The 12,062-nt window shown below is 40.6% G+C and overlaps 1 protein-coding gene across 1 annotated transcript in view; it reads left to right on the top strand.

Moving 5' to 3' along the window:
* LOC118744865 (probable serine/threonine-protein kinase DDB_G0282963) overlaps positions 1-11,739 on the top strand; it is a 122,974-nt gene extending 111,235 nt beyond the window's left edge. The window contains exons 5-8 of the mRNA XM_036478252.1: positions 1,790-2,359; positions 2,442-2,508; positions 2,573-4,731; positions 8,762-11,739. Of these exons, the coding sequence (XP_036334145.1) occupies positions 1,790-2,359; positions 2,442-2,508; positions 2,573-4,731; positions 8,762-10,477 (4,512 nt within the window). The 3' untranslated portion in view covers positions 10,478-11,739. The remainder of the gene's footprint in view (positions 1-1,789; positions 2,360-2,441; positions 2,509-2,572; positions 4,732-8,761) is intronic.
* The last annotated feature ends 323 nt before the right edge of the window (positions 11,740-12,062 follow it).

Consider the following 12,062-nt stretch of genomic DNA (forward strand, 5'->3'; position numbering starts at 1 on the left):
CCCCCCCCCCCCCTCCCCCTCTTACCCGTGGATCCGCCACTGATCTTATATTTATATTCAAAAACATTCCTGTTAATAATTACTATTGAATTTTGAGATTTGACATACTGTCACTAAAATGTAAATATCTAAGCCAATTGGTTAGACTTGGTTATCGAACTTACCCTCTGCATTTGCGAAGGTGTAAAGAATAATATGCAAGTGGTTTTATAACGGCCTTCGGCGGACTTTACTTTTCCTACTCTTTAATTTATTTTTTTAATTAATCAAAACGACGATTTTTCAGAATAAATTTGCTTATACCAATGTGGACATAAATTGCGTTATGACCTCTGAATCTATAGCGGAATAAGTGTAATTTTTTGTTTATAAAGTCAATTTGCAATTATGCAATTATCTGTGAGTGCAACTAGCAATCTTTTAAGTTAAAATTTCAGCTTTTAAAATAGAGTTTTCAAATAGGCGGCGTTGACTTACCTTTTTTTGTTTCTTTTCATATGTTAATGCTTTAATAATTGCAATTTCTATTTGAATGTATTGTCAGGAATGTATTCCAAGTACCATTAAGTATTTTAAAAACAAAACAATTTTGACTTTCGTCCACCTAGATCTGCTATCCGAACCACTGTGCACAGTGTTCTATTTTTGAAAAAAGGACAAAATCAATCGAGAAGAGATAGCGAAATAACTGTTTTAAAGCTTTTGAGATAGAGAATTAAGCAAAAATAGTCTCGTGTGTCAAAGTAATTACCTTGTTCTTTCAAAAATAGCTATGTAGTTTAAATTGTTTCGTTTTTTGGCCTGAAACCAGTATGCAATGAAGTTTTAAAAAGTTTTAAACCCATATTTTTGCTGTTCGTACACCACGGAATCCATTTATTATGTCACGAGAATCGAAAAATCACTTAATTTTAAATTGTTTCTAAAAAGTTTATAACAAGATGTTTTTAGGTAAAAAAAAATCTAAAATTTTACTCTTGAAAGTAATTTTAAAGGTTTGATTAAATGAAAAAATTCCTTGACCTCAAGACTGACCTTCAAACGAAAAATCTTGGGATTTGTATTGTTTTTTATATGGATTTTTTGATTTTTGCGACCATGGAAATGGATTCGCTGAAGCAAGAACAGGCAAAATATCTGTTAAAAAAGTTCATTTCATACTGGTTGCAAGTAAAAAAATTAAAATCTTCAATATTTGAAGGTCGCTGGCGTTTATAGACCCATAAGGCACTGGGTGATTTATGTTAGTAGAGGAAAAAGTCCGAAAGAAAATTTGCCTTGGTATCGTATTTCGATATGAGTATTTTTTTTCGATGCCTACTCAGCACTTGGTTCAAAAGTATCGATACCAAGAGGGCCTATCTTTCTTTAAAATAAAGAACCCGTGTAGAGGTTCAGTAACTTCGGAAACTCATCCGGAAATTGCTAATTCCTTTTGGTTTTTATTTTCCTGACTTGCGCAAACGATTCCCATAAGAAATTGAGCAGTGCAAGACTTATACTTATGATTTCTTGAAATAATAGACTTGCAAATAGGAAATTTGACGAAGTACAAAATGAAAATGATTGACTTTAAACAAAATCCGTTTAAAATGAAAATCAAGCCGCTGAACGGTGGAGAAAATCGCTCAACCCGCAGTTGTCTGCGGGCTCGCCTCGTCTTTCGCTGGAAAACTTGGGTATGCCGAATTCGAAACACTAATCGAAATATCCCTACAACTATTTGTTTACCTTTTTTTACCTATACAATGTCAATATTAATCGGAATTTTTCATTTTACTACTTTCAGGCTGAGCTTTCCGATGTGCTACGCAAACGTAACCGCAATCGCCCAGATGCTTCCGAAGAGGACCTCGGACTGCCGCGCAGTCCAGCTTCGCCGCAAAGGCGTACCGATCGCACACATCGCAGTCACCAGGCCACAAGCAGCAAGGGTCATTATAGCAGCAGCAACTACAACAATGTAGTCACAACATCCTCTGCCACAGGCAATCAGAGTGAGGTCTCCTCATTGAGCCTGCTGAGCATGAATAGTGGCGATGGCGAAGAGATATTAGCAACATCCACAGCTAATAATTCTACGATTAGCACCAAAGAGATTGTACAGGAACGCTCGATGACGTCATCATTGGGAGGACGTAGTATAACACGCGCTTCGACGGCATCGTCCACATCCGTATCCTCGGAGATATATAGGCATTCGTCGAGCGGCAGTTTGGGTAGCGATTCCAACCGCGATGAACCGGATTTGCTGGGTGCGAAATGTCAACGACTTTCACACTCGGCTGCCAAACATAAAATGGCCTTGCGGCCAGCCAAAAAGAAGGGTCCTAGCCGACAGCATCGGCGCACGCTGGAGGTAAGACCACGATCATTAGACTTGGTTTAGTACTATGTATTCCTTGTGCTCCATTAATGTTTCAAAATTCAAATTTGTACAGACTTCAATACCGGAGGCCAATGAGGATAGCTTGCGGTCGGCTGGCAATACGTTACTGAATATAATAGGTACAACCAACAATTATTTATCTAAAATACAAATAATTATTTATTATATTTAATTTTCGAATAGAACATGACGTAAAAGCTAAAACACGCTCTCTGCCGCCTTGCGTAAATGCCAAAATTTTAGAAAAGCATCCAACAGATTCGAAGAAAGTGACATCGCCACTTAAATCAAAATCTAAGTCTTCAGTATCGTCTAACGAACAACTAATAAACGTCAAACGCTCCAAAATCGAAAAACTTGAAAAAAGTAACGAGGCCAGTAAGACCATCATCACAACTTCGACCTCTACCAGCAGCAACTCGATCACGGCTGCCACCAATCTATTTGGTTTGCGGACACTTACGACCAAAGCGACAGCACTATTTGAGCCGCCACAAGAGTCTTCCACAGACCCAACACCCAGTGAACAAGAGCTCAAGAAAGCGAAAGATAAGGAAAAAGAGAAGGATGTAACTGATGCGAACATGGAGACAACAGAAAGTGGATTTCTGCGGCGTCTCATCCAACGCAATTCAAAACGCTCGGGCTCGCGGTCTAATCCCGCTAGCAACGCTAATAACAATGTTAATTTGGACCCAGTTTCTATTGAAAGTAAAGCGGACACAATTCAAAGCGAACACGACTCGAAATCTAAGATGCAAGTCTCAACTTCGTGTCTGGATGTGAACCCAACACCTGACGCTAGTATGGCCAAGCTGGATAAATCGCGTAGCGCTCTGTGTTATGAACAAAATATCGAAGAGACCCGCAAGGATATCAAACGAGAAATGATAACTGTCGGCAGCACGGGTTTGAATGCCATGTTAAATGCCCACAACTTGACGACACATAGCAGCAGCAACAGCAACATTAAGGAGGCAGCAACCTCCCCACATAAACCAAAATCAGGCGCGGCTGCTCGCCAACGTTACATGCCGCAGGACATTGGCTCATTGGATCGCAAGACAATCAGTCAAAGCACCGCATCCGCAACAACTGCTACAGAATCGTATACCAGCAGCACGAGCAGCATACTCTCCAAGTGCTCACAGCAAGAGATATTCCAATCCACGTCGATAATACGTGAAATTACCGCTTCGCAGGCGTCCAGTGTCACCTCGATGAGCAGCCTACACAAGTCAGAACATCATTTCGAGAAGAAGCCGAAAATTGTTGGTCTCAGTGCGTTTCAGCAGAAAATTTCCCGCTCCAATGACTCAGTTGGACGTTTCACTAGCAGCGGCAACAGCAACTCGAACTCCACAAACTCCTTGGACGTCGCCGGCTCCGACGTGCCTACCTACAAAAGTCAGGAGCAAAAGCAACGAAAGGTGGTGGAGAAATCTCGCAGTTTCCGAGCATACCACGAGGACTCTTTCTGCACTGCTACGCCTGTGCACAACAACATGCCCAGTTTGCCCGATTTGACGCTGAGCTTGCGAGTGCCGTGCTACAATGATTTTGCACTCAACATCAATGGTACAGCAGCGCCCACACCAGATCGCAGCACTTCTTTGGGCTTTGATGTTAATGAGCAAGATGTATCACGCACTGACTCCACAGGTAACTTGACTAAAAGCAGCTACAACTTTTCGAAGAATGTCGTGATCAAGACCTCACCTACCAAAGTGGTAACGCTTTCGCCATCCAAACCCAGCGTAAAGGCGCTCGATGAGCTTGAGTTCAACAATGATTTGCTTGCGAAGTCGCCATTTATAAATGTGTTGCGGAAACCCACAAGCACCACTAGCTTGGAGGGAAAACCGGATGTGATTAATGTGTGCGCTAACAGCAGTAAACTGTGTGTAGAGCAAAGTAGCGACACAAAGAAAGCGTCGTCGATTTCATTGGTTAATGTGGTACCCCTGTCAGCGGACGTACCGAAGCAGGAGCAACAGCACTCACGTCCCAAGGTGTTGCATTTGCGGGATTTAAATACCAGCATTAACACTTCCTCTTCAACCGACGACTTGAAGGTGACGCCTACTACAGCTGCAGTGCCGTTGCGTGAGAAACCAAAGCTACAAACACAAGTGACAGTGGATAACGTTCGAAATTCCATGAATATGCTTGAACCAGATGTTAGGGCTGTGGAGCGCAAATCGACGCCGACACCTGTATTGCAGACAAGCAACGTGCATAGCTCCAAGACAACGCGCCGTAGCTCTAGTTTGCTAGATAACCCGCCGAATAGCCAGAATGCTAGTGAAGAGCGAATCGTAGAGCGTACTGCTGTGGTTAAGGTGAGTTTTTATGCATAACAAATTCACTCGTAATTTAGGTTGTGTAATGTTTGCTTAGTTTTCTTGTCCGAAGTTTTTTCTTGTCTAGTTTTCGAACTTTTAAGAAAATACAGTTTAGCAATCGGTTGAAGTTCAAATGAGGTACTAAATATATTTCTGGAACAGATATAACCATGCAGTCTCCCACGCGGTATAAGGGATCTAAAGCATTGCTTTATTTTATTGGGAACTGCTTCTCTTAAAGTATTTGGCACTGAAACACTTTTTCGAGACCAACAAACCTCTCCTTTTCAAAATTTTCCCAGTTGTTCATCCCGAGTAATAACACGTCCTTTAGCACTTGGCGCTTCCATTGCGGTCAATGGAGTTATTGCTTTCGTTGTCCACTCTTGGGTGCCGAGTCGAAAGATATTTTCACCGGAGCATCTCCATCCGTACGTTTGGAGGGACACTTGTAGACCCTAATTTTTGTTTGTCAAGAAAGTGCTCTGCTTTTCAAGTGGCTGCCAATACCGAAGCGAAACGTTTTGGAAAGTCTTAGGCACTCCGCACATTAAGCTCCTAATCATAGTAGTGTAATCGTTTCGGCATACTAAAGTATAAAGCTTTTATGCCGAACCCATGTATTTCAATGAAGCTCTGTAGATTACGATTCAAAATCATGTTTGCGGCTTATCATAAAAGCTTCATGAATCGAAGCGCCCAACATTGTAAGGCGCTTGCAGTTTTGAAATCGCTTGTGGTTTATTGCAATTTGCACGAATTTTAGCACGAAACAATTTGTTTACTTTTTTGTGTTGCAAATAAAATTTATTTGTCAGTTCAATAGAAAATAATTGGAAATGAATGATTCCGTGCTAAAATTCGTGCAAATTGCAATAAACCACAAGCGTTTACGCAATATTTCGGAGCCGAAATATTTGCGGAAGTGCGTGTTGCGAAAGAACGGCCAAAAAATTTGTTATGTGTAAAAATTGTTTATTAGCTGGTGACTTATGCAGGGCGTGCAAGTGTGCAGAAGTCGAGTAGTCATGCATTCGTTTTGGTATGATGAAACGATTACTCTACTTTGATTAGGCGTGTAATGTGCCGAGTGCCTTATTCTTCGTTTGATCTCCAGGCTAATATTACGAGAATTGTTGCTGTCACTGTTGGTAGACAAAATTTTTTACTAATTCAAAATTTTAACTTTAACAGAGGGTCCTTTGCCTTGCTTTCCATTCAGCGCTAGACCAACCCCTTTTTCTCTTTATTGTCGATAGGATTTTATAAACAATAATGAGGTTTAGTTCCCAGCAATTTGCGCAGACAGCAGGATCTTACGAAGAAATGTTTTTATATCGACGGCTTAATAGAAGATTCACCTATCTCGGCAACCAGTTCAAGACGCCCTATCTCAGAAAATTTTCCACGGAGGCTCTATTCCAGAATTTGGTTGAATAATGCCCTATTTCAGAATTTTATTGAAAAACTTCCTATCCTAGAATTTCGTTGACGAAGGCTCCATCTCAGAATTTCGCTGAAGATCGCGCAAGTTAGCTGCCGATTCAAAAGCGTCCTGCGCAACAAATTTTCAATATGTTACCAGTTGAGATAGGGCGTTTTTGAAACAAATTCTGCGATAGTGCGTTTCAAACCGACTGCCCAGTTAGGTCGATCTTCCACCCAGCCGTCGAAATACTAACTAACAAGGTAAATCGTTTATTCCCATTTAGAAAATCTAGCTTCCAATGCTGATTTCGAAGACAAATATTTAAGTAGGCTACCCTTAAGCGTGGCTGAACCCATCTTTATTGTTACAGAATATTGGTCCATATCCTTAATAGGGATAATACCTACATGGTTGGAAATCCGAATCTGATGGCTATGCTGCCAGAGAACTTCTGGGAGAAATGTATGTTTGACTCCGAATTTGTTGGTGCCGTTCTCAGGGTCTTCCTTAACGAACACTTTCGTCTTTGAAAGTCTGAATCTGCGTGAATTGATTTAAGAAGTTTGGCGGTACCAAGTCGTCTTGTTTTAATCCTCGTTTGGTAACGAATGGCTTGAAGGGTTTCTACCCGATTCAATGCGGCGTATTCCAGTTTTCGTACGAATCGAAAATTTAAAATTTGTATAGAAAATGATAGGGAAATTTCATGATTTTCGATTCGTACGAAAACAAGAATAAGCCCCAATATCTCCAAGCCGGCGTCAAATTCGCTTTTGGTTGGATACTAAATTTAGACATCGTGGCATGTTGGAATGAACGTTTAGGATCGATCCTCCCATCACGGGGTTTGCCAGAACTTAGCGTAGTAAATTCATTCAATATGACATAATTAATCAAGTCTAAAGCGAGAGCGATACAGCTCATATTTAATTTTAGTTGGCGATGAGATTTATTCTTTCAAAAAATACGCGCATCGATGCTCAGTTGAATGATGCCGCTGTATTTGGCGTATATAGCACGCACGGCCTGCTTATGGTTTACGTGAAAATCACTTAAACTCCAAAAGTCATGGATGCGTTTGTCCGTTCATAACGGTGATAAATGATGCAAAAACTGTTTCATCTGCTTATCGGCGTACTTGAATAGCTTAGCTGGCAAACCGTCAGGTATATCAGCTTTGTTATTCTTCACCCCCATATCGCTACATTTACTTCTTCCTAGTGAGCATGTGGCACAACGACACCTTCCGCTTTGACTGTTGGAAAGTAGGCGTTCTCTAAGATCTGAAAGAATTTGATAGATGCCTGTATTGCACAATTACTGGTACCATTTCTATTTTGAAGAATTTGGAGTTTTTGTGGTTGAAAATACGAAGTTGGCGATACGAAGTACACCTCTAATTGATTGGTTTCTGATTCGTCTATGTATCTTTGTAAAGATTTATAGCTGTTCTTTTCACACTTTATCATCTTCACCGACCGCTCCTTGTTGCCATATCGTCGTCTCAGAAAACGGATGTCGAATGTTACAAAACACGGTTTTGAGAAAATTGACTTTGAAGTTTAAGGTCGAATTAATCCGAAACTGTACGGTAGATTTTTGTAACTTTTGAAGGAGACGTAGTTGGTGTTATTAGTTTTGATTTCCCATATTTTTACATTTAATATCTCTTAACGTTAATGAGAAAATTTACTTTTCATTCCGTATACATTTGTCGTAAGTAGCGTTTACTCACCACTTTGTTTTGTCCACAGAACATACGACAATAGTAAAGTATCTATTTCAACGACGATGGTGAAAAAAACAGACATATTTATTAAATAATGATTACTTATTAGAAAAAACAAAACAAAAACATAATCATGTATTTAATAAAAAAAATCTGTACATCTCTTATGCTGTAAATATGTTACGAACATACGTTTTCTTTATATAAAAACAAAAAACAATACTTAAATTCAGTCTTTTGTACATTTTTATCTCTTTCATTTCATTAAAGACTCAGTGCAAGCTAAAATCTAAAAATTTAAAATTTTAAAATTAGTTACTTAGTTTAATTTTCAATTTTAATTGTATCGTTATAGTAGAGGACCATCCAATTGTCGTAAGTTCAAAGTTTTGCGATACATACGACAAATGTTTTATGATTAAAAAAGGATTACATTTGTATGGGAATTTGTCGTATGTGCCACATACGACAAACGTTTTATGATTAAAAAAAAGGTACGTTTGTATGGGAATTTGTCGTATGTGACGCATTTTCAGCACATACAACAAAAGGCATACCCAATCATTAATATTATGTAACATACGACAAAATGCGCACGAAATATCTCAAAAACTAATGGAGATATAAAAAAAATGGATTGCAGAAATCGAAAGAGCGTGTCCAACTTAGTAAATCTGCATCAAAATCCCAAGTCGTGATTTTGCACATTCGTCATCCGTTTTCTGAGGCGACGATATGGCAAACTGCTAAACACAGGGTTTTAGAAAATCATATAATCAATTTAACTAAACTCTTTGCAATCAAGAATCCCCATTAGCTGTGCGGTAAATGCTTGCCTTGACAAAAACTAATATTTACGTTTTTTGCAGATTTCTGACCCCACTATTTGCAGTAGCACCCCCAACGACGATGGCGTTCCTGAGTTCATGCGTATCCAACTGAATCGTGTCGACCCAGCGCGTATCGCTAAGAGCTCTAATGTAGTGCTGGCTAAGAATGTGCGCGAAGTACGCACGCCACCGCATCCGCAGCAACAACAGCTGTCGCCACAGCACCAACAAGCACAGCAAAATCAACAGCAACAGCAGATGGCCAAAGAGGCTAACGAGCGCAACACCAGTCTAGATGAACTCAGCTTGCGCCGCTTAAGCAATGAAAGCGTTGAGATAATTGAAAAGTCTTCGCCCACAGAAGTGGATAAACAGAAACCGGTGTTCATTATGAGTCCGAATAGTAGTAACAGCAACAACAACAACAAAAGTGACAAGTCGCCAACGAAAGCACATGCGGTGGTGAACGCCTTGCCACCCAGAAGTCCAGTGAAGAAGCAGGCATCGGTTTCAGCGACCACGCCAACGACACCAACAGACGCGGACGACGCCGTTTTGCTGCGCACTAAAGCGCCAGACACGCCAGTAAGCGTGACAGTACTCAACAGCAACAAGTTGTCGCTGCAAGAACGGAAGCGCTTATTCATGAGCGAAGAGAAATTGAAGACAGATAAGCGCATAGAGGAGCTACGCAATGAGCGCAAGAAGTCCATCACAGAGGAAGTTTATCGCAAATCGTTCGCCAAGTCAGAGGAGAAACTGGAGACTAGCGAAAAGGCGGCGACTGAAAGCGTCGTAATGATGCGCAAGAAGTCTTTCTGCGCCACAACACATTCTAGCGCGGCGACCACCAGTGGCAACAAGGACGATCCCACACCTGAACTTATGAAAGTTTTCGCACGTCGCTCATTGAAAATTAAGGACGAGGACATCAATGTTCTGGCAGACAAAATACACGCTAGTAACGGCGGTAGCATCAGTGGCGGCAAAAAGTTTGTGCCCACACAGCAGAACGTCGACAGCGACAAGGAGAATCAATCGGCAAGTGAAGAGAAACTCGATAAGTTGCCGAAACTGGAGGCATCGATAGAGTCACAAACGCACGTGTGTGGCAAGTTGACAAACGGCATCAACAATCGCAATTCGCTGGCTGACTTCCGCACCAAATCTGTAGTTGGCAACAGCGGCGCGGCTATTTCGAATGGGCTGAGTTTGAATAACAGCAGCAACAACAATAACAACAACAACAATCACACTGCCGCAAATAGTAATCAAACCACCGGCGGACATACTGTTAACAATACCGCCACCGCGAACACCAATGTGAACACCATCAGCAACCCCACCAGCAATGGCATCAGCGGCAATCGTAGTTTCCTGCCGCCCATCAAAGTTGCCGGCTTCCGAACTATACCCATCGAGCGCAACAACAGCGTTAGCAAAATCTATCCAACAACGGCGTGTGAAGCGCTAAACAACAATAATAATAACAACAGCAACAATCTAAACAATAACAATCATCACCCCATACACAGCCATTACCACCAACAAAATGGCAAGTCGAACGAGCGCCAATCATTGAATGTAAAGGTGAGCGAGAGCAGCAGCAGTAACAGCAGCAACAACAGCTCCTCAAGCGGCAGCAGCAACACCAACAGCAAGACAATCGAGCGCTCGGCAACTGTTAGCGAATTTAAGGGTATACATCAGCGTCGCGCCGAGTGGGAGCAGCGCGCCAAAGAGGCGTTGAAGTAAATGACTGAAAGAAGGCGAGTGGGCCGCGGCGCATGAGTTGATGTAAGGGGAGGGAGCAAACGTTGCAGCAGAACTTAACGTGACAAACGAACGATGAACGAACGAGCCGAGAAGTGTAAGACAATGCGGGCAATGGCTAATGGCGTTTTCTTTTCTACCGAAAAAATGTTACCTTCTAATTGCCCGCTTTCTGTAGAAAATAAAACGCTATAAGTAAAAGGCGCGCATGCGCATGGGTTGCGGTTAAAAACGCTTGCGCTTTGGCAGCGCTAAAAACTTTTGATTAATATTTCTTTAATGAAAATTATGCCGTAAAGTTGTAAATGTTATCTACTAACAAAAAATCTTATATAAAAAATATTCGACAATGCCAAGGAAATATGGAAACTTTACTAATTAGTTGGAGGTGATGTGTGAATGAGTGAGCGCAAATAGCGGCCAAAAATTTAAATGGCTAGTGTATGTAGAATGGAGACTTATTAATTGTATAGTCGCAAATGCTTACTATATCAGGACAAAACTAAAATAGAACATTTATGGAGCGGTTCAGTGTGGTAGATGTAAGGCTTGCATACATCGTTTCGGTATTAGATCACACGTAGGCGCTTTGATAGGGAAATCGAAATCGTTAAAGGATAGCGGAGAGCCAATGGGAAATGTATCGTCTTTTTACAGGGACTTTGAAATACATATATGTATCTAGAATTTTTGGCTCTCTTAACAGGGTATTGACCAGAGCAAGAGCTTTTACGCTGTGTGCGACAGACGCATTACGTCCATGTACATATATAAGCGATGGGCAACTCCCTGCCCGCGGGCAAAGCTTTCTATACATTTTGTACAGGCACGTGCATAGTAAAAGCTCGCTCTGCCCATCACCGATGTGTATTAATGGCGCAAAGAGCGGGATTTCATTCTTTGTGTCCCTAAAAAATTTTATAGAAAGCTTTACAAACCTTCTTCCGCGATATGTGTATGATCCGGTCGTGCTTGCTCTATATAAATAGTGATATTATTATATTATTATGTTAGTTTTATAGTAATATAAAACACATTTGACCACACCATACGCAAGCGTACCAAGCATTTAAAAGCTCTTTATACAATTAATATACCCCGATATAAAATAAAGTTTATCCTGTGGCCAACACTGGCATATAATTTTTAGAAAGATTAAAAAGTCTCTATTCACTAGCAACCATGATAAAAATATAGTAAGGTAGAACCGCTGAGAGTCACTTTTAAAATTCTTGACGTTTCCAAACAATTTAATTTTTAAATTTACTCACAAACTCACACACACATTTTCATTTTCAATCCCAAGCAACAAAAATTTCGAACAATTTAAATTTTTTATATTCACTTTTATATAATTTTAAAAGGTGCAATCCCGTATTCCTCGGACTCGGACTAGTAAAACTGTCAAAAAATAAAAATTCACTCAGAGCGAGAGAGTAACATTGAAAAGTACGGGATCGCTTTCTAGTAAAAAATGGTAACTTCTGTCAACTTCAACATAACCTCTAAATTTTGGTTGTAAATTTTTGCTTACTTTGTATGTAAACGCACTCAGCTCACACATGTA

The sequence above is a fragment of the Rhagoletis pomonella genome, unplaced genomic scaffold, assembly GCF_013731165.1.
Source record: "Rhagoletis pomonella isolate Grant_MI unplaced genomic scaffold, Rhpom_1.0 Rhpom_scaffold_00008, whole genome shotgun sequence".
Classification (NCBI taxonomy): Eukaryota; Metazoa; Arthropoda; class Insecta; order Diptera; family Tephritidae; genus Rhagoletis; species Rhagoletis pomonella.